This window comes from Choloepus didactylus, chromosome Y (assembly GCF_015220235.1).
Source record: "Choloepus didactylus isolate mChoDid1 chromosome Y, mChoDid1.pri, whole genome shotgun sequence".
Taxonomy (NCBI): domain Eukaryota; kingdom Metazoa; phylum Chordata; class Mammalia; order Pilosa; family Megalonychidae; genus Choloepus; species Choloepus didactylus.
In genome coordinates, this window is record NC_051335.1 from 17,203,411 (window position 1) to 17,221,161 (window position 17,751).

Consider the following 17,751-nt stretch of genomic DNA (forward strand, 5'->3'; position numbering starts at 1 on the left):
GCTCCAAAGCATTGGATGCTGGACAAACTGACTGGTGTGTTTGTAAGTATGGTTATTTCTTTGACTCTTAAGGAACACATTTTATGTTGTATAAGCTCCTTTATGTCAGACATCCCTGATTTCTGCTTCCATAAATGTTTATTGAACACCTATTAGAAATGTTTCCCACAAGTCATTTGGGGGTTAGGGGGAAAATATTGTTCTTGGCTTCATTCATTTCTTGAAGATCCTGTGCTATCTAGCTGTACCCCAGCTCACTCTAATGTTTTTGTGCCTCATTCCACACAACATCTGATATACTTAAATGCACTCAGGATTCGTAATGTTAATTTTTGGTGGGCCTGGTCCTCTGAAAAGAAAAATGTTGTAAAGGCTTATGGTCTGGAATAGTTTTGAAAGATGTAAACACCTTATTTAAGTTCCCACAGTGGGATGTGACAGACAATCTGGTGTTGGTTTAATGGATCCCAAGACTTGGGAGGTCACTTTGCTTGAGTGAATCTCAACAGTAGTTAAAAATGTTTTGTTTTGTTTTGTTTTTAAATGCTTTTGTTTTACAGGCTCCTCATCCATCCACTGGTCCCCATAAACTGAGAGAATGTCTCCCTCTCATCATCTTCTTAAGGAACAGACTTAAGTATGCCCTGACAGGAGAAGAAGTAAAGAAAATCTGTATGCAGCGGTTCATAAAGATTGATGGCAAGGTCCGAACTGATATAACTTATCCTGCTGGTTTTATGGGTAAGTGGTTAGTAGTAGGCACTTGATGGCTGCTTTTATTTTTTTGTATTTCTCTTCAAAATGATGATTGTATTGAATACTAATGTGCTTTTTTGGTTTCTGGTGACTGAGTGTAGGAATTTGGAGAACTACCAGAGAAGCCTACACAAGTGGAGTGTGGGGAGAAGTTTGGGTTATGTTCTTCCCTGCAGTTAGATTTGAGGGAGTAGGGATTTCGGTTTACCCTCTGAAAGTTTTTAGTTCTTTGAAACTGATCATTTAGCAAACAAGCTGGGTTTTTTCTTAGATGAAATAGCACGGGGTTATAAGTACTTGGACACTTATTACAGGAAGCCAATGTGATAAATGTTACCTTGGTCATAATTCTAACCTTGGTGGGTAACTTGGAAACACAAACTTTTATTTTTATGTTCTAGGCAGTTTCAGAAATAAAGCATGACCTAAGTACTGAAAGTCTGCAGATAATCATAAATTTGCTTTTCAAAACTGAATTTCAGTTCACTTTAAATTTTAAATGGATTCCTAAAAATGGTTTTGAAATAGGTTAGCTACCCATCATCCATCTTAAGAATCCTGAAGTGTGGTTGCTTAGCACGAGGTGGCGAGAGATCACTATGGTAATCTTAGTTACTGTTTGAAATCAGATGTCATCAGCATTGACAAGACTGGAGAGAATTTCCGTCTGGTTTATGATACCAAGGGTCGCTTTGCTGTTCATCGTATTACACCTGAGGAAGCCAAGGTGAGTGCAAGCAGTCTGGTCTTGACTCAGTGTAATTACTTGGTTCTAAGTTATAACCTGAGTTAAATACATGGGTTGATCCTTGTAGGTGGAGCCAGGTATAGGTGTGCCCTTTTCACATGGTGGGGAAACATACTGGAGGTGTTTACTGCTGAGCCACAACTAGAAGCACATTTTTTGATGGCTCTGGTACTTCTGGTGGTTTGGGCCATATAAATGGGGCTGAGGACCTGGTGTTTTCTAATTTTTTTTTGTATTTAATTAGAGCAGTTACAGGTCGTTTTCTAGCTTTTAAAAAAATGGATAACCATTTTCTGCTTATACCATTTTGTGGTCATTGTAGACATTCGTAAAAATAATTGCTGAGGTTTCTGGAGAGGCGGGGCAAGATGGCAGACTGGTGAGCTGTATGTTTTAGTTACTCCTCCAGGAAAGTAGGTAGAAAGCCAGGAACTGCGTGGACTGGACACCACAGAGCAATCTGACTTTGGGCATACTTCATACAACACTCATGAAAACGTGGAACTGCTGAGATCAGCGAAATCTGTAAGTTTTTGCGGCCAGGGGACCCGCGCCCCTCCCTGCCAGGCTCAGTCCCGTGGGAGGAGGGGCTGTCAGCTCCGGGAAGGAGAAGGGAGAACTGCAGTGGCAGCACTTATCGGAAACTCATTCTACTGATCCAAAATCCAACCATAGATAGACTGAGACCAGACACCAGAGAATCTGAGAGCAGCCAGCCCAGCAGAGAGGAGACAGGCATAGAAAAAAAACAACACGAAAAACTCCAAAATAAAAGCGGAGGATTTTTGGAGTTCTGGTGAACATAGAAGGGGGAAGAGCCCTGAGGCGCATATGCAAATCCCGAAGAAAAGCTGATCTCTCCGCCCTGTGGACCTTTCCTTAATGGCCCTGGTTGCTTTGTCTTTTAGCATTTCAATAACCCATTAGATCTCTGAGGAGGGCCCGTTTTTTTTTACTTTTTCTTTTTTTTTTTAATCCTTTTTTCTTTTTCTAAAACAATTACTCTACGAAGCCAATACAGAAAGCTTCAAAGACTTACTATTTGGGCAGGTCAAGTCAAGAGCAGAACTAAGAGAGCTCTGAGACAAAACGCAATAATCCAGTGGCTGAGAAAATTCACTTAACACCACAACTTCCCAAGAAAAGGGGGGTGTCCGATCACAGCCATCATCCTGGTGGACAGGAAACACTCCTGCCCATAGCCAGCCCCATAGCCCAGAGCTGCCCCAGACAACCCAGTGTGACGGAAGTGCTTCAAATAACAGGCACACACCACAAAACTGGGCGTGGACATTAGCCTTCCCTGCAACCTCAGCTGAGTGTCCCAGAGTTGGGAAGGTAGAGCAGTGTGAATTAACAAAGCCCCATTCAGCCATCATTTCAGCAGACTGGGAGCCTCCCTACACAGCCCAGCAGCCCAGAACTGCCCTGGGGGGACGGCACTCACCTGTGACATAGCACAGTCATCCCTCAACAGAGGACCCGGGGCGCACAGCCTGGAAGAGGGGCCCACTTGCAAGTCTCTGGAGCCATACGCCAATACCAAGGACTTGTGGGTCAGTGGCAGAGACAAACAGTGGCAGGACTGAACTGAAGGATAAGACTATTGCAGCAGCTTTAAAACTCTAGGATCACCAGGGAGATTTGATTGTTAGAGCCACCCCCCCTCCCTGACTGCCCAGAAACACGCCCCATATACAGGGCAGGCAACGCCAACTACACACGCAAGCTTGGTACACCAATTGGACCCCACAAGACCCACTCCCCCACTCACCAAAAAGGCTAAGCAGGGGAGAACTGGCTTGTGGAGAACAGGTGGCTCGTGGACGCCACCTGCTGGTTAGTTAGAGAAAGTGTACTCCACGAAGCTGTAGATCTGATAAATTAGAGATAAGGACTTCAATTGGTCTACAAATCCTAAAAGAACCCTATCAAGTTCAGCAAATGCCACGAGGCCAAAAACAACAGAAAATTATAAAGCATATGAAAAAACCAGACGATATGGATAACCCAAGCCCAAGCACCCAAATCAAAAGACCAGAAGAGACACAGCACCTAGAGCAGCTACTCAAAGAACTAAAGATGAACAATGAGACCATAGTACGGGATATGAAGGAAATCAATAAGACCCTAGAAGAGCATAAAGAAGACATTGCAAGACTAAATAAAAAAATGGATGATCTTATGGAAATTAAAGAAACTGTTGACCAAATTAAAAAGATTCTGGACACTCATAGTACAAGACTAGAGGAAATTGAACAACGAATCAGTGACCTCGAAGATGACAGAAGGGAAAATGAAAGCATAAAAGAAACAATGGGGAAAAAAATTGAAAAAATCGAAATGGACCTCAGGGATATGATAGATAATATGAAACGTCCAAATATAAGACTCATTGGTGTCCCAGAAGGGGAAGAAAAGGGTAAAGGTCTAGGAAGAGTATTCAAAGAAATTGTTGGGGAAAACTTCCCAAATCTTCTAAACAACATAAATACACAAATCATAAATGCTCAGCGAACTCCAAATAGAATAAATCCAAATAAACCCACTCCGAGACATATACTGATCACACTATCAAACACAGAAGAGAAGGAGCAAGTTCTGAAAGCAGCAAGAGAAAAGCAATTCACCACAAACAAAGGAAACAGCATAAGACTAAGTAGTGACTACTCAGCAGCCACCATGGAGGCGAGAAGGCAGTGGCACGATATATTTAAAATTCTGAGTGAGAAAAATTTCCAGCCAAGAATACTTTATCCAGCAAAGCTCTCCTTCAGATTTGAGGGAGAGCTGAAATTTTTCACAGACAAACAAATGCTGAGAGAATTTGCTAACAAGAGACCTGCCCTACAGGAGATACTAAAGGGAGCCCTACACACAGAGAAACAAAGATAGGACAGAGAGACCTGGAGAAAGGTTCAGTACTAAAGAGATTCGGTATGGGTACAATAAAGGATATTAATAGACAGGGGAAAAATATGACAAACATAAACCAAAGGATAAGATGGCTGATTCAAGAAATGCCTTCACGGTTATAACGTTGAATGTAAATGGATTAAACTCCCCAATTAAAAGATATAGATTTGCAGAATGGATCAAAAAAAATGAACCATCAATATGTTGCATACAAGAGACTCATCTTAGACACAGGGACACAAAGAAACTGAAAGTGAAAGGATGGAAACAAATATTTCATGCAAGCTACAGCCAAAAGAAAGCAGGTGTAGCAATATTAATCTCAGATAAAATAGACTTCAAATGCAGGGATGTTTTGAGAGACAAAGAAGGCCACTACGTACTAATAAAAGGGGCAATTCAGCAAGAAGAAATAACAATCGTAAATGTCTATGCACCCAACCAAGGTGCCACAAAATACATGAGAGAAACACTGGCAAAACTAAAGGAAGCAATTGATGTTTCCACAATAATTGTGGGAGACTTCAACACATCGCTCTCTCCTATAGATAGATCAACCAGACAGAAGACCAATAAGGAAATTGAAAACCTAAACAATCTGATAAATGAATTAGATTTAACAGACATATACAGGACATTACATCCCAAATCACCAGGATACACATACTTTTCTAGTGCTCATGGAACTTTCTCCAGAATAGATCATATGCTGGGACATAAAACAAGCCTCAATAAATTTAAAAAGATTGAAATTATTCAAAGCACATTCTCTGACCACAATGGAATACAATTAGAAGTCAATAACCATCAGAGACTTAGAAAATTCACAAATACCTGGAGGTTAAACAACACACTCCTAAACAATCAGTGGGTTAAAGAAGAAATAGCAAGATAAATTGCTAAATATATAGAGACGAATGAAAATGAGAACACAACATACCAAAACCTATGGGATGCAGCAAAAGCAGTGCTAAGGGGGAAATTTATAGCACTAAACGCATATATTAAAAAGGAAGAAAGAGCCAAAATCAAAGAACTAATGGATCAACTGAAGAAGCTAGAAAATGAACAGCAAACCAATCCTAAACCAAATACAAGAAAAGAAATAACAAGGATTAAAGCAGAAATAAATGACATAGAGAACAAAAAAAGAATAGAGAGGATAAATATCACCAAAAGTTGGTTCTTTGAGAAGATCAACAAGATTGACAAGCCCCTAGCTAGACTGACAAAATCAAAAAGAGAGAAGACCCATATAAACAAAATAATGAATGAAAAAGGTGACATAACTGCAGATCCTGAAGAAATTAAAAAAATTATAAGAGGATACTATGAACAACTGTATGGCAACAAACTGGATAATGTAGAGGAAATGGACAATTTCCTGGAAACATATGAACAACCTAGACTGACCAGAGAAGAAATAGAAGACCTCAACCAACCCATCACAAGTAAACAGATCCAATCAGTCATCAAAAATCTTCCCACAAATAAATGCCCAGGGCCAGATGGCTTCACAGGGGAATTCTACCAAACTTTCCAGAAAGAACTGACACCAGTCTTACTCAAACTCTTTCAAAACATTGAAGAAAATGGAACACTACCTAACTCATTTTATGAAGCTAACATCAATCTAATACCAAAACCAGGCAAAGATGTTACAAAAAAGGAAAACTACCGGCCAATCTCCCTAATGAATATAGATGCAAAAATCCTCAACAAAATACTTGCAAATCGAATCCAAAGACACATTAAAAAAATCATACACCATGACCAAGTGGGGTTTATTCCAGGCATGCAAGGATGGTTCAACATAAGAAAATCAATCAATGTATTACAACACATTAACAAGTCAAAAGGGAAAAATCAATTGATCATCTCAATAGATGCTGAAAAAGCATTTGACAAAATCCAACATCCCTTTTTGATAAAAACTCTTCAAAAGGTAGGAATTGAAGGAAACTTCCTCAACATGATAAAGAGCATATATGAAAAACCCACAGCCAGCATAGTACTCAATGGTGAGAGACTGAAAGCCTTCCCTCTAAGATCAGGAACAAGACAAGGATGCCCGCTGTCACCACTGTTATTCAACATTGTGCTGGAAGTGCTAGCCAGGGCAATCCGGCAAGACAAAGAAATAAAAGGCATCCAAATTGGAAAAGAAGAAGTAAAACTGTCATTGTTTGCAGATGATATGATCTTATATCTAGAAAACCCTGAGAAATCGACGATACAGCTACTAGAGCTAATCAAGAAATTTAGCAAAGTAGCGGGATACAAGGTTAATGCACATAAGTCAGTAATGTTTCTATATGCTAGAAATGAACAAACCGAAGAAACACTCAAGAAAAAGATACCATTTTCAATAGCAACTAAAAAAATCAAGTATCTAGGAATAAACTTAACCAAAGATGTAAAAGACCTATACAAAGAAAACTACATAACTCTACTAAAAGAAATAGAAGTGGTCCTTAAAAGATGGAAAAATATTCCATGTTCATGGATAGGAAGACTAAATGTCATTAAGATGTCAATTCTACCCAAACTCATCTACAGATTCAATGCAATCCCAATCAAAATTCCAACAACCTACTTTGCAGACTTGGAAAAGCTAGTTATCAAATTTATTTGGAAAGGGAAGATGCCTCGAATTGCTAAAGACACTCTAAAAAAGAAAAACCAAGTGGGAGGACTTACACTCCCTGACTTTGAAGCTTATTATGAAGCCACAGTTGCCAAAACAGCATGGTACTGGCACAAAGATAGACATATAGATCAATGGAATCGAATTGAGAATTCGGAGATAGATCCTCAGATCTATGGCCGACTGATCTTTGATAAGGCCCCCAAAGTCACTGAACTGAGTCATAATGGTCTTTTCAACAAATGGGGCTGGGAGAGTTGGATATCCATATCCAAAAGAATGAAAGAGGACCCCTACCTCACCCCCTACACAAAAATTAACTCAAAATGGACCAAAGATCTCAATATAAAAGAAAGTACCATAAAACTCCTAGAAGATAATGTAGGAAAACATCTTCAAGACCTTGTATTAGGCGGCCACTTCCTAGACTTTACACCCAAAGCACAAGCAACAAAAGAGAAAATAGATAAATGGGAACTCCTCAAGCTTAGAAGTTTCTGCACCTCAAAGGAATTTCTCAAAAAGGTAAAGAGGCAGCCAACTCAATGGGAAAAAATTTTTGGAAACCATGTATCTGACAAAAGACTGATATCTTGCATATATAAAGAAATCCTACAACTCAATGACAGTAGTACAGTCGGCCCAATTATAAAATGGGCAAAAGATATGAAAAGACAGTTCTCTGAAGAGGAAATACAAATGGCCAAGAAACACATGAAAAAATGTTCAGCTTCACTAGCTATTAGAGAGATGCAAATTAAGACCACAATGAGATACCATCTAACACCGATTAGAATGGCTGCCATTAAACAAACAGGAAACTACAAATGCTGGAGGGGATGTGGAGAAATTGGAACTCTTATTCACTGTTGGTGGGACTGTATAATGGTTCAGCCACTCTGGAAGTCAGTCTGGCAGTTCCTTAGAAAACTAGATATAGAGTTACCATTTGATCCAGCGATTGCACTTCTCGGTATATACCCGGAAGATCGGAAAGCAGTGACACGAACAGATATCTGCACGCCAATGTTCATAGCAGCATTATTCACAATTGCCAAAAGATGGAAACAACCCAAATGTCCTTCAACAGATGAGTGGATAAATAAAATGTGGTATATACACACGATGGAATACTACACGTCAGTAAGAAGGAACGATCTCGTGAAACATATGACAACATGGATGAACCTTGAAGACATAATGCTGAGTGAAATAAGCCAGGCACAAAAAGAGAAATATTATATGCTACCACTAATGTGAACTTTGAAAAATGTAAAACAAATGGCTTATAATGTAGAATGTAGGGGAACTAGCAATAGAGAGCAATTAAGGAAGGGGGAACAATAATCCAAGAAGAACAGATAAGCTATTTAACGTTCTGAGGATGCCCAGGAATGACTATGGTCTGTTAATTTCTGATGGATATAGTAGGAGCAAGTTCACAGAAATGTTGCTATATTAGGTAACTTTCTTGGGGTAAAGTAGGAACATGTTGGAAGTTAAGCAGTTATCTTAGGTTAGTTGTCTTTTTCTTACTCCCTTGTTATGGTCTCTTTGAAATGTTCTTTTATTGTATGTTTGTTTTCTTTTTAGCTTTTTTTTTCATACAGTTGATTTAAAAAAGAAGGGAAAGTTAAAAAAAAAAAAAGGGAAAAAAAAAAAAGATGTAGTGCCCCCTTGAGGAGCCTGTGGAGAATGCAGGGGTATTCGCCTACCCCACCTCCATGGTTGCTAACATGACCACAGACATAGGGGACTGGTGGTTTGATGGGTTGAGCCCTCTATACCACAGGTTTTACCCTTGGGAAGACGGTTGCTGCAAAGGAGAGGCTAGGCCTCCCTATGGTTGTGCCTAAGAGCCTCCTCCCGAATGCCTCTTTGTTGCTCAGATGTGGCCCTGTCTCTCTAGCTAAGCCAACTTGAAAGGTGAAATCACTGCCCTCCCCCCTACGTGGGATCAGACACCCAGGGGAGTGAATCTCCCTGGCAACGTGGAATATGACTTCCGGGGAGGAATGTAGACCTGGCATCGTGGGACGGAGACCATCTTCTTGACCAAAAGGGGGAGGTGAAAGGAAATGAAATAAGCTTCAGTGGCAGAGAGAATCCAAAAGGAGCCGAGAGGTCACTCTGGTGGGCACTCTTACGCACACTTTAGACAACCCTTTTTAGGTTCTAAAGAATTGGGGTAGCTGGTGGTGGATACCTGAAACTATCAAACTACAACCCAGAACCCATGAATCTTGAAGACAGTTGTATAAAAATGTAGCTTATGAGGGGTGACAAGGGGATCAGGAAAGCCATAAGGACCACACTCCACTTTGTCTAGTTTATGGATGGATGAGTAGAAAAGTAGGGGAAGGAAACAAACAGACAAAGGTACCCAGTGTTCTTTTTTACTTCAATTGCTCTTTTTCACTCCAATTATTATTCTTGTTATTCTTGTCTGGATGCTAATGAAGGTGTCAGGGATTGATTTGGGTGATGAATGTACAACTATGTAATGGTACTGTGAACAATCGAAAGTACGATTTGTTTTGTATGACTGCGTGGTATATGAATATATCTCAATGAAATGAAGATTAAAAAAAAAAAAAAAAAAAAGACATAATGCTGAGCAAAATAAGCCAGGCACAAAAAGAGAGATATTGTATGTTACCACTAATGTGAATTCTGTGAAAAATGTACAATGTTTTATAGTGTATAATGTAGGGGACATAGAGATACCAATTAGTGGAGGGGGAATGATAATCTAATAAGAACAGATAAACTATGGAGGGTAATCTCAATGTTATGGGAATGCTCAGGAATGATTATGATTTCTAAACTTTCTTGGATATAGTAAGATCATGTTGGAAGCAATAGAGTTATTTTAGGTTTTTTTTTTATCTTATTCCTTTGTTTTCTTAGGGATTGTTAATTTTCTTGGGGTATGGTAGGAACATGTTGGAAGCAATGTAGTTATTTTAGATTATTTGTTTTTCTTACTCCTCTGTTTGGACATGGTTTATTAATTTTCTTGGGGTATGGTAGGAACATATTGGAAGCAAAATAGTTATTTTAGGTTATTTGTTTTCCTTAATCCATTGCTTTGTTTGAAATGTTGTGGGGTTTTTTTGGTTGTTGTTTGCCTGTTTGTTTTTAATTTTTTGATAAACAAAGTTAAAAAATTGAAAAAAAATCAGTAGAAAAATGGGAGTAAAAACTAAATGACAAATAGGGTGGGATGGGGGGATGGTTTGGGTATTCTCTTTTCACTTTTATTTTTTATTCTTATTCTGATTCTTTCTGATGTAAGGAAAATGTTCAGAAATAGATTGTGGTGATGAACACATAACTATATGATCGTGCTGTGAACAGTTGATTGTATACCATGGATGACTGTGTGGTTTGTGAATATATTTCAATAAAACTGAAGTTAAAAAAAAAATAAATAATTGCTAATAGCTGGGTAGCAGTCCATTGCTGGAGCTTTAAGTTAACTTGCTGAACAGATTGTTTGCTTCCTCTTTTATGGCAGAAATGAATTCCAGTTGAACAGTGGCTTCCTGGCTGTGTTTTTAGAGGCTAGGGGAATGATTTCAAGGAATGTTTATGGATACCTGAAGTGTGGGTTCTTTAAGGAAAAAAAGACCTGAAATGCAATGTAGTCCAATCCTCTTAGCTTTTTGCCATGTTTCCATTTGTGGATCTACCTTTACTTTGGGGAAGAGAAGCTGATGGTGTAGAGGACTGATAATCCCTGAGGCACTCAGTTTGAGATAATTCAAAGATTATAATCTTTGATTATTAAATCCAGTTTGTTGTGATGGTTTTACACAGAAGTTTAAGGCTTGAATTATTGGCTGTAAATGAAGGTTAATTCAATTGTGTGGTTCATCTCCTAACTTCATTGTGCTGCCTTATCAGAAGGCTGGAGAGCATGTCCAATGGCATCGTGGTGATTTGATTTACTTTATGGATATCAGTGGAAATCCAAAATTGAAAATGATTTCTGAAATATGTGATTGAATGACCTGGTAATACAATTGCTATTTGTGAGACAAAGTTCAAGCATGATGTAGAGGGAGCCATTAAGAGGCACTCATTAGGAGAGATGAGGGTGAGGAGGAGAGAAGAATTTCAAGGGCAGGAAAACTTAACAGCCTGGGAAAAGGGGTGGGGTTTGTATTGGAGAAAGAGGATAGTGGTAGTGGCCAGTTCAGCAGCCTGGGAATTTTTTTTTTAGCATGTCTTTGTTAGGTGAATTTTGGGGCCCTTCAGTGCCTTGGACTTTAACTAATACAGGGGGATGTAATGTGCAAGATAAATTTATGGAGGGTGGGAATAAAGAGTCAGGGACACAGTCTGCTCCAGTTCAGCAAATCTAGAGTTCCTGTATAGGGTTGTTGCCTTTAGCTACTAATTGCATTTTCAAGACAGTTCCTTGTGACTTTGAATCAATTTTATTCACTCAGGAGCACAGCATATGTGAGCTAGACTAAAAATGCCTTGTGTGTTTCTAGTACAAGTTGTGCAAAGTGAGGAAGATCTTTGTAGGCACAAAAGGAATCCCTCATCTGGTGACCCATGATGCCCATACCATCCGCTACCCTGATCCCCTCATCAAGGTGAATGACACCATTCAAATTGATTTGGAGACGGGCAAGATTACCGATTTCATAAAGTTCGATACTGGTAAGCAGCCTCTGTTACTTTGCCTCTTTGTACTGCCTTTTATGCACAGCCATAATAGCTTTCCTTTTTCTAAACTAAATTTAGTTAAACATTGTTAATTACACAGGGCCTGGGTATGGGTATTTTTTTTTTTAAAGTTGTCAACTAAAGCTAGGTGTCTTTGTGTAGTAAGGGGTTGGGAGTGGGGAACAGCTTAGACCTGTCTCTGAGCTGTTTGTTGTTCATTTCATTGGGTTATGAGTTTGCATGAGGCCTTGCTTGGAGATTATTTTCCTTCCTTCCTGACTAGGTAATCTGTGTATGGTGACTGGAGGTGCTAATCTGGGAAGAATTGGTGTGATCACCAACAGAGAGAGACATCCTGGCTCTTTTGATGTGGTTCATGTGAAAGATGCCAATGGCAACAGCTTTGCCACCCGGTTTTCCAACATTTTTGTTATTGGCAAAGTAAGTCTGGGTTTCCCTTCGTTAGCTCAATTTATCCTTGGGGTTGCAGCACCTGGGCTGTTGGCTCAATCTGCCAAAGTGAGTACAGAACCTCTCTGGTGGGGCTCACACAGAACTGGATTGTATCAAACATGTACTTTTCACTACCACAGTATCAACAGGGGACCTGATCACCTTGGTAGAAAGTACCAATGGTGGGATAAATGTACTTTATAGTATTATTAAATTATTTGTGGCTGTGTTTTCTTGGCAATTAGTATTCACTCTTGGGCACTACTTAATTTTGACTAGCTCCAGTAAATATTGTATTCTCATAAAATAGCTGTTGCTGGATGCTTTCACAAGCAGATTCAAGTTCTGTTACAGGAGATGGCAAATGTTAGCACATGCCAAGCTGCTGAGTCGGTGTAGCAGATTTTGATTCTCCTTGTTTTTCCTCCAGGGCAACAAGCCATGGATTTCTCTTCCCCGAGGAAAAGGTATCCACCTCACAATTGCTGAAGAGAGAGACAAGAGACTGGCTGCCAAACAGAGCAGTGGGTGAAATGATCTTTAGGTGAAATGGATGGAGAACTCTTTGTGGTTAATAATAAAGCATGATTAATTGCCTTCTGGGTGATTATTAACAGTTTTGTGGTATTTTACTTTATAATGTGACAAGCAGGTTGCATTCTCATGTGATCTGGATTGTCCCATGTTTCTAATAGACTGGGCAGGGCTAGTGGTGGGAAATAGAACAAACCAGACCTGGGAAAACTGGTTATATGAACTTGCAGATAAAGCCTTGCCCTGGGGGATTAGCACCATGAATCAGGCAAGCCTGTGGTAGGGCTGTCAAACAAGGACCATAGGTGGGGCAGCAGACCTGGACTTGGGGATAGGACCAGAATCGTGGGAGTTAGGTCACACAGAACATAGTAGGACAGGGATTAGAATGCAGAGGGCTCTTTATTGCAGTAGTACCCTTAACTACCTGTGCTTAACTAAGGACACAAGACTGAGCAGCAAGTAACCAAGGAGTCAAGAGGGCCTAGAGTGGTGAGCCCCTTCGGCTTTGCCAAGAACTCATTGGCCTGGTGGAATCCCTCCCCACTGATAGTCCTCTTGGTCTTTTCATCAGTACCCTCATTTTCTGGTCTTCACTGGGACCTGCCTGGCTTGCCAAATGCAGGGTAAAAATCTCCAGCTGCAGATGAGGGTCACTAAATTGTGTTGCAAAGCAGTGAACTTCCTCAGACTTGGTCCTCTAGCATTCTCTGAGGTGTGCCTGCCGCGTGGGTCTTGTTCCTTGTTCCAAGCCCTCCACGTTCTCCAATTACCCTGCCTTCTCAATGTGTTCTTTTTCTGTATCTTCTAAAGGGTGACTTCTTTGCCTATAGGGGGTTTCTCAGCCTCAACACTTAGCATTTTGAGCCAGATAATTTGATGAACTGGCTTGTATGATCCCTGGGTTCTACCAGCTGGCTGCACACACACCACCACCCCCCACCCAACCCTGGCCCCAGTTGTGATAACTCAAAATGATGCCAGACCACCAAAGGGCTCTGGGGAACAAAATCACCCTGAATTAACCACTACCCATAACTTGCTGTATCTCACATCACCTTCATTTGACGCCTTGCTGCAGACCACTAAATCATCTCACCACAGGTTTACGGGAGGTGTTCTGCACATACTTCTCCAGTTGAGGCATGAAAAATATGTAAACAGTAATCTTTTTGTCCCCCACTTAGCACATTTATATTTCCTGCATATTTAACTGAGGTCTTAAATTATGATCATCCTAGTGTCCAGGCCTGTGTTCCGGCAAAGGATGAGAGACCTGCTTGAAGAGCTGTGGCTTGGGGCAGTGTCCACCTCTGGATGGGTCCTGGGCTTGGAGTCAAGGGCCACGGAGAATTTGGTCTTGTCAAGAACAGTGAAGACCAAGCTAACCTGAAGAAAGGGCATTCCTAAGGGTCTCTGTAGCCCAGGTTTGGCCCCACAGGGCTTCTCTGCCTTACCCGTTGCTGACTAACCCACAACTGGCTGGGGCCTAGGGATCTTTGCTTAAGCAGGAGAAATTTCAGCAGGAACTGGGTCCAGCTAAATCCAGGGATGGGAGAGGGGTGCTAATGTGGGCTTGCCAGACATACCCATACTTAGTTCCAGGGAAGCAGATCTGATGAAGGGACAGGACACAGGCAGGCCTCTGGCCTGTGACCTGGGCACAGGGGCCCTGAATGCTGGTGAATTCTCTTGCTACTACCCTGCTCACCACACTGCTGAACTTTCCTTTCTAGGTTTGCCCTGAGTCTCAGTTCAGCAGAAGATGAAACTATCTGAGTTTTAGCTAAGGAACCAAAGCAAATATGGAAAATCAGAAACCTCAAAGTTGGTTTTTTCCACAAATGCAGTGGTTTCCTAGATGCTAGTTGGCCAGCCATCTTGGCCAGCTGAGGGAGTAGGTGTGTTTGGCTGCAGTCTCCTCTCATCACCAGAAGAATTCTTTTTAACATTTTAAATCTGTTTTTTTGTTATTGTTAAACTAGCACAGGAATTTTTTTTTTATTAGCAACTAGTCCCAAGGTGGGGAAGATGTCCATCCCAACACCAGGTTGCAGTAGTGGGCTTAGCAAACGGGGCCTATATCATCAGAATGAGCTACAAGTTTCCAAATAAAACGGCTTTTGTCTTGTAGGGCTTTTTAAGGCTTCCCGTTTGATTTATAAGATCACCTTCACAGATCATCTCAGCAGGGAGGCAGAAATAGCCTTGAGATGAAACAGACTGAAGCAAGTAGAACTTTATTGGGTCTGGCTTCCCTTGTGCCTCTGTGCCGGTTTGAATGTATTGTGTCCCCCAAATGCCATTATCTTTGTGGTCTTCTGGGACAAACGTTTTGGTGCTGGTTAGATTTGCTTGGAATGTGCCCCACCCAGCTGTGGGTGGTGACTTTGGTGGGATACTCCTATGGAGGTGTGACCCCACCCATTCAGGGTGGGCCTTGATCAGTGGAGCCATATAAAACATGCTGACTCAAAGAGACTGAACGGAGTGCAGCTATGAGTGACGTTTTTAAGAGGAGTAAGCTTGCTAGAGAGGAATGTCCTGGGAGAAAGCCATTTTGAAACCAGAACTTTGGAGCAGACACCAGCCATGTGCCTTCCCAGCTAAGAGAGGTTTTCCGGACGCCATTGGCCATCTCCAGTGAAGGTACCCGATTACTGATGTGTTACCTTGGACGTTTTGTGGCCTTAAGACTGTAACTGTGTAGTGAAATAAACCCCCTTTTTATAAAAGCCAGTCCATCTCTGGTGTTTTGCATTCTGCAGCATTAGCAAACTAAAACACCATCTGATGGAGGATTTCTGGAAAGCTATTACCAGAGCATGACAGACTTTGGAGAAAGCAAGCCCTGCCATTGCCTCAATGTTGTACTTCTAGCCTTCAAAACTGTAAGCCAGTAAATATTTGTTTTTTTAAGCCAGCCTGTTGTTGGAATTTGTCATAGCAGCCCTGACAAACTAAGACATTAGTATAGCCACCCCAGTTCTCTTTTCGTTACTATTTGTACAGAATATTTTCTTTCCATTCCTTCACTTTCAAGATGTTTGTATCTCTGTGTCTTAGCTGAGTCTTCTTTAGACAGCATATAGTTAGATCATGCTTTTTTAAAAAAAATCAATTTTGCCTATTAAACCATTTTCATTCAAAGTAATTACTGATAAGACAGGGCTTACTTCAGCCATTCTGCCCTTTTTGGGGTAACTTTTCTATCTTTTTGTATCTGTCATTGCCTCCATTGTTGCCGCCTTCTGTGTAAAGTTGATCATTTTCAAGTGAAACATTTGATTACCTTTTCATTTCCTTTTCTGTATATTTTTTGAGTATTTTCCTTTTGGTTAACGTAGGGTTAACATTAGCATCCTAAATCTCTCACAGTCTAGTTTGAATTGAAACCGACTTAACTTCAATAGCATATACAATCTTCTCTTCCTGTACCATCCCTCTCTTTATGTCATTCTTAGTACAAGTTACATCTTTATATTTTACCTGCCCAATAACATAGAATTATGATTATTTTATGCATTTGTATTTTATATCATGCAAGAAATAAAAATATAGTTACAAACCAAGAATACAATAATAATGGCATTTTTTAATCTTCATTTTATTGAGATATATTCACATACCACGCAGTCATACAAAACAAATCGCACTTTCGATTGTTCACAGTACCATTACATAGCTGTACATTCATCACCTAAATCAATCCCTGACACCTTCATTAGCACACACACAAAAATAACAAGAATAATAATTAAAGTGAAAAAGAGCAATTGAAGTAGAAAAGAACACTGGGTACCTTTGTCTGTTTGTTTCCTTCCCCCATTTTTCTACTCATCCATCCATAAACTAGACAAAGTGGAGTGTGGTCCCCACGGCCCTCCCAATCCCATTGTCACCCCTCACAAGCTACATCCCTATACAACCGTCCTCAAGATTCATGGGTTCTGGGCTGCAGTCCGATAGTTTCAGGTATCCACCACCAGCCACCCCAACCCTTTAGAACCCAAAAAGGGCCATCTAAAGTGTGCATAAGAGTGCCCACCAGAGTGACCTCTCGGCTCCTTTTGCAATCTCTCTGCTACTGAAGCTTATTTCATTTCCTTTCACATCCCCCTTTTGGTCAAGAAGATGTTCTCCGTCCCACGATCCCAGGTCTGCATTCCTCCCCGGGAGTCATATTCCACGTTGCCAGGGAGATTCACTCCCCTGGGTGTCTGATCCCACGTAGGGGGGAGGGCAGTGATTTCACCTTTCAAGTTGGCTTAGCCAGAGAGAGAGGGCCACATCTGAGCAAGAAAGAGGCATTCGGGAGGAGGCTCTTAGGCACAACCATAGGGAGGCCTAGCCTCTCCTTTGCAGCAACCATCTTCCCAAGGGTAAAACCTATGGTAGAGGGCTCAACCCATCAAACCACCAGTCCCCTATGTCTGTGGTCATGTTAGCAACCATGGAGGTAGGGTAGGCGAATACCCCTGCATTCTCCACAGGCTCCTCAAGGGGGCACTACATCTTTTTTTCCTTGTTTTTCTTTTTTTTTTTTTTAAACTTTCCCTTCTTTTTTAAATCAACTGTATGAAAAAAAAGTTAAAACAAACATACAATAAAAGAACATTTCAAAGAGACCATAACAAGGGAGTAAGAAAAAGACAACTAACCTAAGATAACTGCTTAACTTCCAACATGTTCCTACTTTACCTCAAGAAAGTTACCTAATACAGCAACATTTCTGTGAACTTGTTCCTACTATATCCATCAGAAATTAACAGACCATAGTCATTCCTGGGCATCCCCAGAACGTTAAATAGCTTATCTGTTCCTCTTGGATTATTGTTCCCCCTTCCTTAATTGCTCTCTATTGCTAGTTCCCCTACATTCTACATTAGAAACCATTTGTTTTACATTTTTCAAAGTTCACATTAGTGGTAGCATATAATATTTCTCTTTTTGTGCCTGGCTTATTTCACTCAGCATTATGTCTTCAAGGTTCATCCATGTTGTCATATGTTTC

The 17,751-nt window shown here is 40.6% G+C and overlaps 1 protein-coding gene across 2 annotated transcripts; it reads left to right on the plus strand.

The window, feature by feature from the left end:
- Positions 1-12,819, plus strand: RPS4X (ribosomal protein S4 X-linked). 2 transcript variants are annotated; one of them, XM_037822731.1, is made up of 6 exons: positions 1-42; positions 561-741; positions 1,386-1,483; positions 11,573-11,744; positions 12,034-12,191; positions 12,634-12,819. In XM_037822731.1, exons 1-6 carry the CDS (start codon positions 16-18, stop codon positions 12,733-12,735), a joined length of 738 nt encoding a protein of 245 aa, XP_037678659.1. In that variant the 5' UTR covers positions 1-15; the 3' UTR covers positions 12,736-12,819. The 2 variants fall into 2 exon arrangements, with proteins under 2 accessions (XP_037678659.1, XP_037678658.1); XM_037822730.1 differs by lacking the exons at positions 1-42; positions 12,634-12,819 and having other exon boundaries at positions 375-741; positions 12,034-12,615.
- Positions 12,820-17,751: the final 4,932 nt, after the last annotated feature.

Coding starts and splice junctions, on each gene's coding strand:
- RPS4X (XM_037822730.1), top strand. CDS start 519: ATGTTTTGTTTTGTTTTGTTTTTAAATGCTTTTGTTTTACAGGCTCCT. Junction 742..1,385: donor TTATCCTGCTGGTTTTATGG/GTAAGTGGTTAG, acceptor GTTTGAAATCAG/ATGTCATCAGCATTGACAAG. Junction 11,745..12,033: donor TTTCATAAAGTTCGATACTG/GTAAGCAGCCTC, acceptor CTTCCTGACTAG/GTAATCTGTGTATGGTGACT.